This window comes from Chaetodon auriga, chromosome 9 (genome assembly GCF_051107435.1).
Source record: "Chaetodon auriga isolate fChaAug3 chromosome 9, fChaAug3.hap1, whole genome shotgun sequence".
NCBI lineage: Eukaryota > Metazoa > Chordata > Actinopteri > Chaetodontiformes > Chaetodontidae > Chaetodon > Chaetodon auriga.
Window position 1 is genome coordinate 11,875,781 of NC_135082.1, and position 16,412 is coordinate 11,892,192.

The following is a 16,412-nucleotide window of genomic DNA, read 5'->3' on the forward strand; positions in this document are numbered from 1 at the left end:
GCACAGGAGAGCGCTCACATGCCTTCTGGCTGAGCCCTCCTGGTAGAATGGAGCAGCGCGCAGGCAGAGCCGTGGTGACTCATGAGGACCACACAGAGGACGGTGGTGAAACACGACTTTCTGGCATCTTTATCACCTAAGAAATGCACTTCTTAAATGCCCCTGCATGCGTAAAACCTATTAGTACTCCAGTGATCATGCCATGGTTCGCGTCTTCCTCTACTGCTCCACAGGCGGAGGAGTGTGGTTTCGTGCCTCAAAAAGTTCAGGACTCCCCGCAGAAAAATGCTTTTGAAATTTTTTGTATGTAATTTATTTATTTTTTTCTCAGCTGAACATTGGAGTATTCCCACCATGACCACTGCACCCTGAGGGGAGATGGATTTAGAGGTGAAGGATGTGAACGGGTCGAACTGCTTGTCCCGGAACGAGAGCGACCGCGGACTGAACGCTTCTTCCTCTGGAGTGTCCACTGCGCTGGCCAGCGTGCTGATCTTCACCATCGTAGTAGACATCCTGGGCAATGTCCTCGTCATCCTGTCCGTTTACAGGAACAAAAAGCTCAGGAATGCAGGTGAGAGACAAAGACAAACGATCAAGTGTTGATTTTGGAAATGGCGCACAAGATAATATGCTGATGTCAACAGCTTTAATGGGCAAGATGTGTGAAATATGCCTAAATTAGAGACAGACACTTAAAATACAGCGGGGAAAGTTTTTTATTTGATCAAAATTAATGTGAAAAATAATCTGTTTAACAGCAGACTCGACAGTCAAAAGGCCAATTCCTTGTCTCAGTGTGTGGGAAGCGCCACTCTCTTCAATTATGACTAAAATTATATAATGTAAGATGTAACGTGACCTCGGTGCTGGGCAATCAGGCTGCTATCTGTAGTGAGCCTCCAGTCTCTGTGATGGAGTTTCCAGTGCCTTGCCCGTCTGCCTTCATATCTCTTCATAAATAATAACACCCTCTTCCCTCCATCTGGCTTTATCCTTGGTTCTCCATCCCAGATAAATCACATCCCTCCTTGTATCAGGACCTGTAGTGTCCCATGAGCAGCCAAGGTGAGAGACGCTGTTGTATAGCTTCTGTGTCCTTTTGCACAGGTTTTATGTTGAACTCAACCTCATATTTTGTTGTCTTACATTTCAAGTGTCCTGGCAGCAGTGTGAAGGTGAAGAAGATATTTATTATGGTCATTTAAATGCCATTTTTCTTTCTTGGCAAAATATGCCATCATCGTTCAGTTGCCCTCTTTACTTCCTAGCCTGTAGTTTTCTCAAATGACCACTAAGTCAGTTCATGGCATTTTCAGTGCCTTGTACTATTTAGTAAAATTAGGCTGTAAGCTGCTCCTTTGATTCTTTTCATGAACTGCAGGGAAATTATCACAGGTGGAGGGGGGTCAGAAAAGTGTGAGGGTGTTGTCAATTTCCTTTTGGGAGGCTAGTCTGATTTATTGGGCAGACCAGGGGAGGGTCTTTTGTTGTTTTTTCCGACCTCAGACATCGACCCGTGCAAAATGCAACCCTGCTTCCAAAAGCGCTGGATGCTGTGTAAAACATAAAACAGAATGAGATCATTTGCAGATCATTTTTGACATATAATCAATTAAAAACAGTTCAAAGACAATAATTTTAAATGTTGTTTCTCATCAACTTCACTGATTTTTTGTAAATATCTGCTTATGCTGAATTTGATGCAGTAACATGATTCAAACAAGTTGGGTAAGGAGCAACTAAAGACTGGGAAATCTCCAAAAACACCTGCTTCATGTGAGTTACACAAATAGTCACATCAAAAAAGTTCGATCAAAGTGGAAGCTTTCATGTGCACAACCGTAAGCAGAGGACAACAGTCCTGTGTCGAGCCAGGTTTTATTTTCCCATCACAATTAGCTAGCAGCTGGTATCGAATGTAAGAAACACAGAGTACACCTGGATCTTTTTAGTTATTAGTGATCGAGCGCAATCAGTGTGTCAGCATGTTGAAAGTTCCTTTGTAGCTTCTAATGTGCACATCAGTGACTATAGTGAAAATGACTGATTAATGTGTCAGAGAAATAACACATTTTTCAGCTTGCAAATGAAAATTGAATTCACAAGAAATAATGCTCAATTCAGTACACTCAGCTATTTATGTTGTTTATTTGTTCGAGCTTGATCAATACTTTTGCTGCCTACTGTTCGAGATGAACAGAAAGCTTGAAATACAAACTCATAATGCTCTACTTATGTCACAGAGAAACCTTTCAATTGTTTTATCACAAGCAAAGCAAGCTGTAAACACACTTAGTTGCCTTTTGTACCAATCTAACACCGTTATATTACTTTGAGATATTAGGGGGAGGGTGTTGCACTTTTTTCCAGCAGCGGGTCCAAAGAAAATATTGATGCTACTGAGGAAGGCTTTGCTTTTTTTAAAAGCAAAGCCCGCCCCCCCGAACAAATGCAATTATCTGTCATATCTTGGGTTGCACATGTGTGCATTGTGTCCATTTCCTTCTATAAAAAACTGATAATATCTTGCGACCTAGAGGCCGTTTCTTGTCTGGCAACGGGAAAACTTGGGAAGTGACAAAAAAATGCAAATCAAAGAACCAGTCACAGGACAGTCTGTATAAATGTATAACGATGCCCTGCAGGGTTAATGGCACAAGAATCAGTTTATAAAAATATATTGTCCAATCACAAGAGCGATACAACTTGTATCCTTGTAATTATATGATCAAACCTCATGATTTGGTTTTTCAAACAGAACAGAACAGTGAGATGTATTATCAGAATTGTCTTCCAGAGGCTGAAAACAGAGCAAGCCGTAGATTTGATGTTGTGCTGCAATGCACTTGAAGGTCCTGGAGATCCGGCGCCGTGCAGCACCCCCCCACCCCCCCCAGCAAGTCTGCGCTTAAACGGAAAGTCAGGAAGCACTTCAGCTGAGGCAGAAGACCAAGTACAGTGATCAGAACATGATGCTAATGAGACCATTCGAATCAGGCTGCGGGATTAGGTCACCCAGCATTTGCAATAATGAGCTTTTAATTACAATTTCAAATACATTACATAACACATCCAATGTGCTCCTGTGTACAACAGCCAAATGGAGTTTGGCAAGAAGTTTAGGAGCCGGAAGAATAATTTGATTATCCAGTTCGCAAAAATGCCACAGTTGACTGGTCTCAAACAAGAGTGCAGGAGTAAATTGCCTGTTCAGAAGTCTTCTCCATGTTGATGGACGACAGACACTGCACTGATTACAGACCTCATGTTACTGTTCTCCCTCTAATTGGACTGACTGACAGGTCCAGTCACACGAGAGTCCTCGCCAGTGTCGCGGTGTCCCGTTGGTCAGCATGTGTGAGTAGAAACCTGAAACTCCGGTGGAAGCTTGGAGCCTGGAGCTCATGTTATCTTTCTTTCTTTCTTTCTTTCTTTCTTTCTTTTTCAAGCGTGTCCTTAAGTGACTTAAATTGTTACTGCTGTTAGCCAATCATCAATCACCTTTCTGGTCTTAACAAGCTATTTATAGGTCTGGCTCACTTAGTATGAATGTTTAGTTGTACAGCGTTTCTGAAAGGAAAGTGTGGAAAGCTGTGATAGATGGCTGTTTTGTAAAGCAGTAATAGGTGCAGCATGATATGATAACAACCCCTGGGTTCACAAACTGACTCATTAGTGATAAACTGTGGTGTGATTTATGATTTACGGTGGGAAACGACTATGCTCAGATATTTTTGTGGAATCCAGGCCGAAACATCCCATCTCGTCTCTCCATTACACACTATTCAGACTGCTGCTTTGCTTCCTCATGCACAGCAGCAGGACCTTTCCGCTCTGCTTCTCTTTGACACGCTTGCCTCGCATGCTGCCTCCGTGTATCCCTCCGCCACTCAGACTCTTCAAAACAACACATGCAAGTGCCCACATCTGGTAGATGCAGGTGCATCTTCTGAGTGATATATATTGTCATATATTTGAAGAGAATTTGCGCCATGTGACTCATTTTCACAGGTTTGCAGGTTCTCTCAAGTGTGTACGTGTAACAGGATCTAACCAGTGAATCTTCAAAGGGTGGAGCATGGCACTATAGGACTGCCAATGGGGTGTAAACTGTAGAGTTTCCCACTGGGGTTAACCATACTAAAAATACACTCACAAATACACTCATGCACTCATAAGAGAGAGAGAGGGAGAGAGAAACGACGAAGGGGAGCAGATGGAGGAAATAAAGAAAGAATGAGCTCGACTGTGTGCGTGTGCAGCTTGCACCTCCATATCAGGAGTTGTGGGTTGCAGGGTGTGTAAGGTTGAGGATGAACTTTTTGTTAAATCATGCACGGCATCCCCTCAATCACTCCACAGTCATGAATAAAACCTAAAAACTGGAGTGTCCAGAGGGGGGGTTAATTGAGTCAGAGGACTTAGTGAGTCAAACCAGAAGCCAATTTAAATTGACAGCACAGATCCACGGGGAATATCATTTAACACACTACATTAAACATATCTTCTTCTCCCAACAACAAAGTTGTAGATGACATTTAGGCTTCAAATGTGGTCAGCGTGGCAGTAGGATATTATCGGATTTGGATTATCTGACTAAATCACTCCTAGATAAGGTAAATGCTCCATTGTTTACACTCCATTTAGTCTTTACTTCCACTGCAGGAGGCTGTTTTGCTCAATTTGCACAACTCACTATCATCCTCATGTTTCCGTGATTGCGCCTAACGAGCGAAACGCGATTGGACCAGACGCTGCTTGTGTCCTGATGGTCTGATTTCTCTCAGGGCCAGTGAGTCTTATTTTCTCAGACATAGGGGGTCTGATTGGTAGATGGCCTTTGATGATGACGATGATGTTTTTGGCTGGGCTCATAGCAGGCTGCATCACCAAAAGGCAGCTTGTGTCAGTTTAATGTTAAACTTCTTCGAAAAAAATTCTCCGGCCCCTTGAACACGAGTCCATGCAGTAGTCACTACTAATTCATCAGCGCTAATGCCCTTGCCGAAAGGTTATTCTTGCTTATTTATGATAACATGCTGAGTAAATCAAATGTAATCTAGTTTGGGATATGCACATGTAGTAATAAGCCCTGCTGACATTCAGCCGCATTCAAGCAATGCCAGCCCTCCTCCACATTTTTATGAATTCATCTTCCTTCAAAGGTGTATAAATATAGCCGGGTGAATCAAAGTGGAGTATATCACGTTTCCTGTATGAGCAGTGGGAGTGATGGGATACAGACGGTGGGTTTGACAGAGGAACATAAGCCCCTGAGATTCACACTCGCACACAGCCATGCAAGACATCAGATTGAAAATCAGCCGGCAGCCTTTTGTTTTATCTTTTGGTTTGTTTAGCTCTCCTACCTTTGTCTTCATTATGTGCCCATTCTTGCCCCAGCATAGCTCCCTTTTTATTTCCCACATTGTTCTTTTTGCTGTTCAGAACTATTCAGCTGGAATGAAGCATTCTGCCATAAATATGCCCACATTGTATATAGAGCCTATTTTGACACATATGTGGGCTTACATGCTGGGAGGGAGGGTGTGAGGCAGTTTCTGTCTAATATAGTTTTGAATATGTTGCAGCCTGCTGAGTGCTGGCTGATTCTGATGACAAATATCTTGTTTCACTCACGCACAGCTGAGCGCTTTTCTGCTGTACTGTTCTGATTTATGTTTCATTTGGCAAAAAAAAATAAAAAAATCTGTATGTGGCAGACAACGAGAGAGCTGTCTCTGTGGGAATTCATGGGGTGGGTGGTCGCTCGACTCTCAGAAGTCACTTTAAAGCAAGAATCAGTTGATTTCATGCAACATTTCACTTGGTTGACAGTTTTGAGAGAGAATACCGTACAGTCAGATCATTACAGAGCCAATGGTGTCAGAGAACTTAAAGGCCGCAAGTCAGCTGTCCCCGATGGCCTGCAACCAATCAGCATTCAGGTTAAGCTCTATCCAACTCACACTCGCTGATAATAATAGCTCACAAAGATGTCAGCAAGCATGACTCTATTCTGGTATCCAGGAGTGAGAATGTCTTTGTTGGTCTGCCGTTTAACACTAAAACAACAAATGGTTTTGATTGCTGTGAGTTTGGGTGTGATGAGCATCAGGCCAGCCAAGCTGGTTAATTAAACAGCGAGAGGTAATGGCTCGTCCAGTGTTTTAATAATGGATGCCAACAAAACAAAGACAGTCATCTGGCCGCTTCACAACAATCCTCTCAGCGGCGTTTTAGCACTTACCTCATCCTCTTGACGATAAGGGGGAAAGAGGGTTCAGCCAGAGAGAGCTATAAGGCTGTAGCATGCCCTGTCCAGCCGGTGCACATGATAACACTGAGCCGCATGATGTCAGCGAGGAATCAAACCACTGCACAATGACAAATGCACACAGCGAGTACTGTGAGCGTCACAAATACAATCTGACAGATTTGCCCACTGAGCTGACTCGAGGATGAAGAACAAATGCTTTTATTTTTATCTCAGCAGGCTTGAGAGAGTGCTTGTGCTGTTTTAGTAACCGGGAAATCAACCGTCTCTGAATACCTGTGCCAGGTCTGCGTAAAAATGTGAAACCAACGTCTGAATTTCTCCAAAAACTCAAAACTATCAGATAGGAATACACTTGCATGTAGTTTTTGTTATGTTTTATGATGGTGTATGCTCTTTGTTATTTTCTTTATTACCACATCAGATGAATCAAGTTCAGGCGAGTAAATTAAAATTAGACTGGTTGCTAAACAACAGACTGTAGCAGTGTTGTCCCTGGGGTGCAGGGATTAAAACAAGCTTTGAACGTCGAGGATTGATGGCCAACATGTGTTTTAAATCCACCCCCATCATATCTGCCAGTCAACGCTGTTGTTTCAGCTGTTGTCTGAGTGAGCGAGAGCCTTGCGCCTTCATACTCAGCTTCAAAAGGTGCTTTATGTTTTATCAAACCTTGAATCGCACCCAATGTCTGACACAAAATGTTGTTAAAATGAAGCATATTATATATAATCCTTTACAGATTATTTACAGAAAAATAAATGTTTATATTCTAACCAGTGATGTAATGCAGCTTGAGAAACTGGCTGGCTTTTGTTTTGTTATGCAGTTTCTATCAGTGCGTTGCTCTTCACTACATGGCGTACACATTGTACGATGAAGAGTTTTATCTCTAAAAAGCTTGTTAAACTGTACTTAATGGCAGCAAACACTGGGTTTATTTGGACAAAATCTCCACTTCATCTTGAGTTGTGTATGTGCAGCTTGCACACATCCTAGACCCTTTATTGCACACTCTTTATATGAAGCCAATACCTCTTTTGCGAAACAATTCAATTGCATTGTGACTCCACTTTATGTTCTTGTTATCTCTCTTCTTATCTGACAAACCATTACAGTTTGATTTATTGCTTTATTGTCCCCCACCCAGAACAGCTGCACTGTAACAATATCAGACGTCATTTTCTATGATTCATGTCTTCTGAGGAGATCTGGTGTCACACTACCATCAACCTAGACCTCATGAGGAAAGGCCCTTGTTTGGAAGTAATCTGATGCTAAAATCACCTATGTCCTGGTTTTTGTGTACTTAAACTTTGTGTTCGACTGTCTTTTCCTGAAGGCGAAGAAGCTTTAAAAGGAAGGCAGCGTGATTTGACCATTTTACGGGGATGTACCCTATTAAACATTGCAACAACTATCCTAGGGGTCTGCAAAGCTGCATTCAAGCACAGTGAAACTTTTACCTGACAGCTAACATCAGCATGCTAACATGCTCACAGTGACAATGTTAATGTGCAACATGTTGATGGTTAACAGGTTTAATATTTATCATGTTCACCATCTTAGTTTAGCATGTTATCATGCTAACATTTACTAATTAACCCTAAACACGAGTACAGCTGAGGCTAATGGGAATGTCAATAGTTTTGCAGGTATTAGCATATAAACCAAAGAATTAGACAAATTTAAATGTTGTCCTGATGTTGGCACTTTATATACTTTATATATAGTTCAGCCTGCTGGTTCCTAGTTGTTCTCAATCTCCAAAGGGTTATGAGATTAAGATGGCGCTTTGTGATGATGGTGCTCGATGAAGAGGGTCAAAAGATAACCAATGGATAGAGATGGATGTCTGTACAATTAATCATGGAAATCCATCCAAGACATACTTCACTCAAAACCATGGATGTGAACTGCATGGTTGTGCTTAAGTCGGGGGATCACCAAAAAAAGTAAAGTAGTGATTTGACAGACCACCCATCGGCATCCATCAAGCCATGCTGCTAGCATGGCTACAAATGCTGTTAGTTTTAAAAGAAGTTACAGTGAGGAAAAAGGGGCTGCGACAAAAAAAGCTTTTGCCTGGATCCACGTTCGTGCACCGGAGAGTACATGGTAAAAGCTTCATCAAAATGAGTCACGGAGGGCACAGTGAAGCTGCTCTTTTATGATGCTAAATCACAGTTGTGCCTCCAGTGACCCAGTTTATTTTAATGAATTTAACTTGCAGCAGAAAGTGAAAAAGGAATGCTGTATGCTTTATTTATACACCAGTTGGGGTCATGTTTTGTCTGTTATCTGAATCTCCTACTGTTTCCCCAGGCAACATCTTCGTGGTGAGTTTGTCTGTAGCAGACCTGGTGGTGGCATTGTACCCTTACCCTCTGGTCCTGACAGCCATCTTCCACAATGACTGGACCATGGGCGACCTGCACTGCCAGGCCAGCGGCTTCATCATGGGCCTCAGCGTCATCGGCTCCATCTTCAACATCACGGCCATTGCCATCAACCGCTACTGCTACATCTGCCACAGCCTCCAGTATGACCGCCTGTACAGCCTGAGGAACACCTGCTGCTATCTGGGCCTCACTTGGCTGCTCACTGCCATCGCCACAGTGCCCAACTTCTTTGTCGGCTCGCTGCAGTACGATCCCCGCATCTACTCCTGCACCTTCGCCCAGACCGTCAGCTCATACTACACCATCTCAGTGGTGGTGATTCACTTCCTGATCCCGCTGCTGGTGGTGTCCTACTGCTACATGCGAATATGGGTGCTGGTGATTCAAGTGAAACATCGGGTTAAGCCGGAGCAAAGGACCAAACTGAAACCTAGTGATGTGAGGAACTTCCTGACTATGTTTATGGTGTTTGTGTTGTTTGCAGTATGCTGGGCTCCACTGAACCTCATAGGCCTGGCTGTAGCTATAAACCCTGTGAAAGTTGCGCCCAACATACCTGAGTGGCTCTTTGTCACAAGCTACTTTATGGCGTACTTCAACAGCTGCCTCAACGCCATCATATATGGACTACTGAACCAAAACTTTCGCAAAGAATACAAGACAATCCTTCTTGCCCTTTGCGTCCCACGTTTGCTCCTCATGGAGACCTCCAGGTGTGCCACAGAGGGACTGAAGAGTAAGCCTTCACCGGCTGTAACAAACAATAATGTAGCAGAGTTAAATGTATAAAGCAAGTGTTTTACTGGAAATCTTATATGAAGTGTCTCTAACGCCTCATTGTGGATGTGTTATATGACTCACCCTGTGCCTTTTCACAAGACCCGTTATCATTTTCCGGTTGTAAAGATATAATCATGTTTGGAGAGGACATTGGTGCCATCATATTCCTTTCAGGCATGTCAGATACTGTTCCCGTATGTTGGGTGGAAAACAACCATTTGTATCACCAGTACATTGTGTGTCTTTGTGGCTGCCTCCTGGAACTCTATGTAAAGACGAGCACACTGGTTAGGAAAAAACAAAACAAAACAGATAACTCGCCAAAAAGCATTTTGACCATGGAGGGTAGTCAACTTGGAGAACAACTCTCCTAAAATCTTTAATACAGTGAGTCAATACATATGGTCTAAGTTATTGTTTGGGTGGGAGACTTTGCTTACTCTACGTGTGCACGAGACTGACTCACTGCCTGTTGGCACAGACCGATTGTGAGTATGTCAACAACATAGTGAAAAGAAAATGAATGTATTTTCTATTTCCACTGTGTCTCTGTGCTCTTAAATGCAGCATTAATGAAGAAAAAGTCTAAAGGTTTGTTTGTTTTCCTTCAATGCAATCAGCTGAAGCCTTTTTATTCACTGCGTGGCTCAGTTATCAAGGACTTAATGCTATTATTTGGATGTTAGCGACTGAGCATATTAGAACTGGGGTAGCTGCCAATTGGGAAACACATTTTACTGTCTGTAAAAGCTATGCTGAGGTTTGGAACCCATTACTTCATCCTCACTGTGGATGAATATGTTTCTCAGTCTTCTTCTCTCTGGGAATGTATGCTGTATTAATTCACCATGATGATGTTTCAGCCTCAGGCTTGTCTTCTGAGCAACAATGCCCACATAAAACACACTGGGAAGATTGTCTGCCGGATTCAAGAAAAAAAATCATATCTGAACATTAATGTCTGCTTATGGGACAATGCTGAATTTGTTGTTCACAAAATTGAATTTCCTCCATTTTCAGTCAACTGCCCTTCACCGTTTCAATAATCACATGTATCAATTTATCAGACTAAAAAGTTCAAAGCCCCACAAGCCCACTTTCAAACATTGAATGATTTAGGGATGATAAACAAAGCTAGTTCTTGTTTATTAAATGCCTGAGGGACATGATTCGCTTCAGGAGCCAGAGATGTAATTTCGTGATAGTGCAAGTGTGCCTGAGCACATGTCACCCTATCCGTGATGAGCTCTGACAGCCTCCCAGCATAATGTCCACCCAGCAAACAAACTATGAGCGGTTCACCTCACAGGGAGGCTCCAAGATGTCAGTGTGACACATTCTTGATATGATGCACTGTTACTGGGATATTAAAGATATTACACATTCCTGATGTCTAATTCAAAGGATTTATAAATATTCTCAGCACACTCAAGCTGTTTTATAGAGCAAGGTGCCAAGTTGCAGAGGAGCAAAATGGCAGAAAAGTGTTCGACTCTGCTTGCAGTCGTACCAGACAGTGTCTGTGATGTGGAAGAAAGAAGCAGCCTACATGCTGGTGCAAGGTCAGCTACAGATGAGTGGCTAAAGGGGCTCGAGGGAAGATGACAGTATCGGCTCCACCACACCAAAGAGTCACAGAGTAATGTCATGTTTCCTTCTCCTCCTCTCACCTTGCACTCTTTATTCTCCCCTTTTCCCGCTGTTTTTACTCTCCTTTTCCCGCTCTTTTGACTGTTTACAGTTATTCTGCTGTCTCCTGAAGCATCTTAGGAATAGTTTAACATTTTCGGAGATATGTTTTCTTGCTAACTTATATGTGAAGATCAATACTACTCCCACGTTTGTTTGTTTGAAGCTACAGCCATGACATGGTTAGCTTAGCTCAGTTTAGCTTAGCATAAAGACAGGAAGCAGGGAAACAACTAGTCTGTGCGTCATATTTTGGTTGTTTAATCTGTACAAAAAATGACGCGTTGTGGTACAGTAAAACTGAGAAAAAGTCTCAGAAATAGTCTTGAACATATGGTAACCCTCCATGAAACCATTTTAACACATCTGTCGTTGTATCCGGTTGTAATTAATGAGCATTAGAGATGCTGGAAGGAGCCAGGCTAGCTGTTTACCTCCTGCTTCCATCAGCTATGATAGCTGCTTGCATATGCATGACTCATATCAGATTTGATCTGACCTATCAGATCTCTCAGGGAATTTTCATGCAACCGAAAATATACACTCATACATAAACACATCAGTGTTTGAACTGCAATAGCTATAACGCAGGCTCGGTTTAGCACTGTCATTTGTTCCGTAAAAATCCTACCAACGTCAGCTAACTCATAAGATAGACTTTATTTATTCCACAATGGGGGGAAATTCACAAACTCATGACGCTGTGTTTCGCAGAGTTATAGTATCTCTGTGAAATAATAGTTGCATTTGTAAACATATGGAGAGAAAAGACTGTAACTCATATTTCTCAGTAGATAAATCAAGAATACAAGAATACCCACAGTCCAGGATGAATAGCTGAAATGACTGGTCTTTCCACCCACTATGTCTGTCATTTTGCCTGTGATTCAACATGAAGGGCAATAGCTTGTGGAGACATTTTTCTATCAGTATGTTCAAGGACAACCTGATCTATCCATGTCTCCCTGCACCACAAGATCCATCATAACTCATGACTCTGCTTTGCCAGTTTCACATACAGTATGTAGCCCATGTGGCTCTGTCTCTCTGTGACTTACACCCTCTTTCTGAAAAGTGTTTACTCTCACTGTTTTTTCTGCTCCATTTTCTTTTGCTGTGGCTGCTGCTTTCTTTCTCATGTAAGCTTCCTACAGTCAAGTTACACCGTAAATCCCAATATACTGTTGTATAGAGATATGTCAGAATTTAGTATCATAAGTTAGACCTATTGTCATACAGATAAAAGGCAGATATCCTTGTCATATTTTTTTGCAAATATCAAAGAGATCAGCAGTGCTCATTGCATCTTTGCAACATCCACTTCATGGCACTGACAATTTATTGCGCAAACTGGCTCAAGCACAGAGAGAGCAAGGCATAAATTTGAATTTGTCTGCGGACATGATACTCTGCTGCTCTCTCCACAGCCATGTACTTGCTTATTTTCTTTTCCCTCAGTGGTATGTGAGCAGGAGAGGCCTCAAAGAAACAAATTCTCATTTGCGGGCAATAAGGATTATTTCCACAACAGCAGAACATTGCCACTAATGCAGTTAACACAAAATGGATGAGGAATGATGCATTACATGGCTCAATGCAAGCATGACATGATGGTTTTTCTCCCTGCGGAAGAAGCCAGACCTGACTCCCCTGTTTGCACACAGGAATTTCCACAGCTCTTGCACATCATTGCATTTTACAGCAGTGGGGTCTCACGGTGGGCTTGCTGCCCCAATAGTAAGTCTCCTAATGGATTTGTGCATTGGGTGCAGCAGTGCCTGTGTTCTCATGCATATGATGTGTTCCTACATGTCCCAGTGGGCTGCGGGTCACAGTGCTACCAGGAGGTTTTAGGTGTTGTGGGTCCAAGGAAGCCAGTGAGAGCAGGAAATGGGGATAATGATAATTATTTACATCAAATTTCTTGTGTTTATTTTTAGCCTGAATCATATACGGCAGAAGGGATTACAGATGAATGTTAATAGTTTTACTTGACAATATTTTCTCATGTATGGAACAAGTATGACATGTCGTGTATGTGCCTTTTTGTAAGTGTGTATGGGGACATATTGATCCCATGCATGGGTAACATATGGTATATGTTGCCAGTAAGTACAGTATATGTACTGAAAGTACCGAAGAGTTGATGTATGAAGTACCAAGAACAAAAGTACTGGATCCTCCTTTGAATAATATTGCCATTATATATTAATTTATCAGACTGTGTATACTGGTGCAACAATGTGTACAGTAAGTACAACTTTACTGTTGTAGATGGTGGAGCTAGTTTTTCCTACTTAATATACAGATCAGCTGTTTAGTCTGCTGATTCCTACTTGTTCCCAACCTCTAAAGGGTTACGAGATTAAAATGGGGGTTTGTAAGAAGATTAACAGGATGGGAAAGAAGAAATAACAAAGTTCAGCTACACACATTTGTAATAATTTTTTGGGCTTTTCTCTAATCTTTGCTTTAATTTTGAAAAAAGTAGACATCGTGGAGTCATAAGCCAAAACGCCTGCAAACCACTGACTTAATCTTATTTTATTAAGTCTTATCTTATTGACTTTCTTGCAGAGAGTTACATGAGGAACAGCATGCCTGGCTCTGTCCAAAAACAAAGTCCACCAACCAACACTTATAAAGCTTGTGTAGTAGCACATTGTTTCTGGTTTGTCTAATCTGTACAAAAACTGAAGAGTAAAAATGACAATTTGACATTTTGCAGAAGGTAATGTTGGACTGTTCCTTTGCTGGGACCAGTTACTTCCTAGAGTGTGTGCTGGCCCAGCACATAACTCCTCATAAACAAGATTCACCAAGTTAATTGTTGAGCTTTAGAGGTGACGATCGGTGGATTTGTTACTTTTGGAGAGAGCCAAGCTGGCTGTTACTGCCTGTTTCTAGTCTTCATACTAAGCTCAGTTAGCCATATTTAGTGTGCAGACAAGAAAACATTATCTTCTCATGTAACTCTCACCAACAAAGTGTATGATGTCTTTTTTTTTTTATGTAAAATCTCAATCTGAAAAGCAGGTCAAGATTTTACTTGTTAAACAAATGCAGTGGAAAAAAACAAAAGAACAGCACATTTGAAACTTAGCTGAGTTGAGGTATAAAGTAGCATAAAATGGACATACTGAAGTCTAGTGCAAGTACTTTAACATTGTACATAAGCACTGTACTTGAATAAATGTACTTGGTTACTTGTACCACTGAATGGTACAAGAGGAAAATAGTGGCACTACATGGCACTCGCTGACATGAGAGCTAATCAGAATCCTCTCAGCCTTAGCAGCAAATGACAAAGCTAAGAATAGAACGGAGCTATTTTTAATTTTTTTTTCTTTTTCTTTTTTTTTTAACGCTTACTCTGATTTCAAATGGAAACTTAATTGACAGTAATAGTTCCCTCTCAAGGACACTGTGCCTCTTGGTCAAAACAACAGGTGTGGAGTGCGGGGTGCCTCGTGTTTGACACGGAGCATTGGTGACACAAGGAATGCAAAAGGCATAGCTGGGGGAGTCCAGACAGAAAGCTATGGGAACTACTTCCAGAAGGTCAGAGATCACAATCCATGAGGAAGGAGGGTCTATTATTGAACTTGCAATAGATGACCTCTTGACCAGATCTACACACTGTTATTCCGCTGAGAACATGACATCTGTCAAGCTTCAATTTTAGAGACGGTTGTTTTGTTAAAATTCATAATCCCACCATAACGGGGTGAACATGTGCGGCCAGGAACTGCACCAGCCTTGTCCTCTGTGGTTTATGGTCTATTCCCAAAGCTCACTGCAATAAAGCCTCTAATTAATTTTTAGTTTTGCATCTGTTTCCAGAGAAAATAAAGTGTAGCGTGTATTCCAGTGTATTGGGAGGATGTCATTTCGACCTGGAATAATTGCTGATGACCTGTTTATGAAAGGAGGTCACTGTTTATTTTGTAATTGTTGCTCCGATGATTAGCCTGGGATATTTTTCTGTACAGCTAGAAAAAAGGGTTGTAATTATTTGCAGGTTAGATTTTGAACATACAGTATGATCTGCATTTGCTCATATACAAAAAGGGGGTTTTAATCAATACCTTCTTTTAAATACAGTTAAGTGAAAAGATAAACAGATTGCTACATCTGATCATAATGTTTTTGTGGTTTTAGCAGGAGGCCTAATACTGTATATAAATTACACCTCTGAAGAATGTGACGTTGATATTGACAGAGGTATCTGTACTCATGCTGTCTGCATATGGTTCTAATGAACAAAGGACATGTATTGAAATGTTTCAAGTCAACATTGCATAAGTGATGGAGGGTTCCAGGGACGCTACGCTGAAACCTCTCCTCCATGCTTCCTGTCTGTCTCTAAAGGGCAACATCCAGCAGAACAAAAAAGGCAGAAAATAATTTTTACAATTGCTCTCAGAGGTTCATCCAGCAACACATTTGACTATAATATGATTCAGTATGACAATCCTCTGCCTCTACAGAGCCGGTGAGGTCTGGGGCTTTTTTGTTGGGGTACCTATTCAGGAGTGAAATTGCCACAGGGAGCAAAAATGATTATTTTGAACACACATCAGTGCATTGTTCTTAGTGGTTCTGGCTGGTCCCTTCTGAGAGTCTTTCACATGAAATGTGTTTCGGGGGAACCTGCTGAGCGTGGAACCGGTGAGAACAAAGCCAACTGGAGCAGAAAGCGCCACTCCTTGACACTCAGCCAGGGAGACTTCAACCAGAAACACAGTCAGTGCACGACAGTAAATGTATATAGTCAGCACAAAATGGGCTAAATGACTCTCTGTTACATCTAGAATTAAATGAGAAATAGTCCACAGTGTTACATTATTCAGGAATGTAGGGTGCTCAAGCGCATACTGTACATGTGATCTGTGCGAGTCCAGCCACTGGGGACACTGAGGTTATTTCATGCTTTTGCACCAATGATGCAATTCACTTAAAACTGAAATAAATGATGCTTGAATAATGAACTCGCACGTTTCAATCTTTGCTCCTATTTTTAGAGACTATGTTATGGGAATGGAAAAAATGGACAGGGGTGTCGGGATATGAATCGGCAATTGTGAAACATTTTTATTTAATGTGCAGAAAGATATGTTTTAAATGCTGAAAAAGCTCTTCATGAAGAACAATGGTTGAATGTACCCATATATCATACAGTTCCTGATTCCATCTGTAAAAGCCATGTACCGCTTATCATTTTCTGAAGAGCTTATCAGAGTTTAACTAAATAATCATGT

At 41.7% G+C, this 16,412-nt stretch overlaps 1 protein-coding gene across 1 annotated transcript; it reads left to right on the forward strand.

Annotated features, from left to right (window-relative positions):
• Nucleotides 1-10,834, forward strand: mtnr1c (melatonin receptor 1C). The gene is made up of 2 exons (XM_076739047.1): nt 1-574; nt 8,606-10,834. Exons 1-2 carry the CDS (start codon nt 379-381, stop codon nt 9,469-9,471), a joined length of 1,062 nt encoding a protein of 353 aa, XP_076595162.1. The 5' UTR covers nt 1-378; the 3' UTR covers nt 9,472-10,834.
• Nucleotides 10,835-16,412: the final 5,578 nt, after the last annotated feature.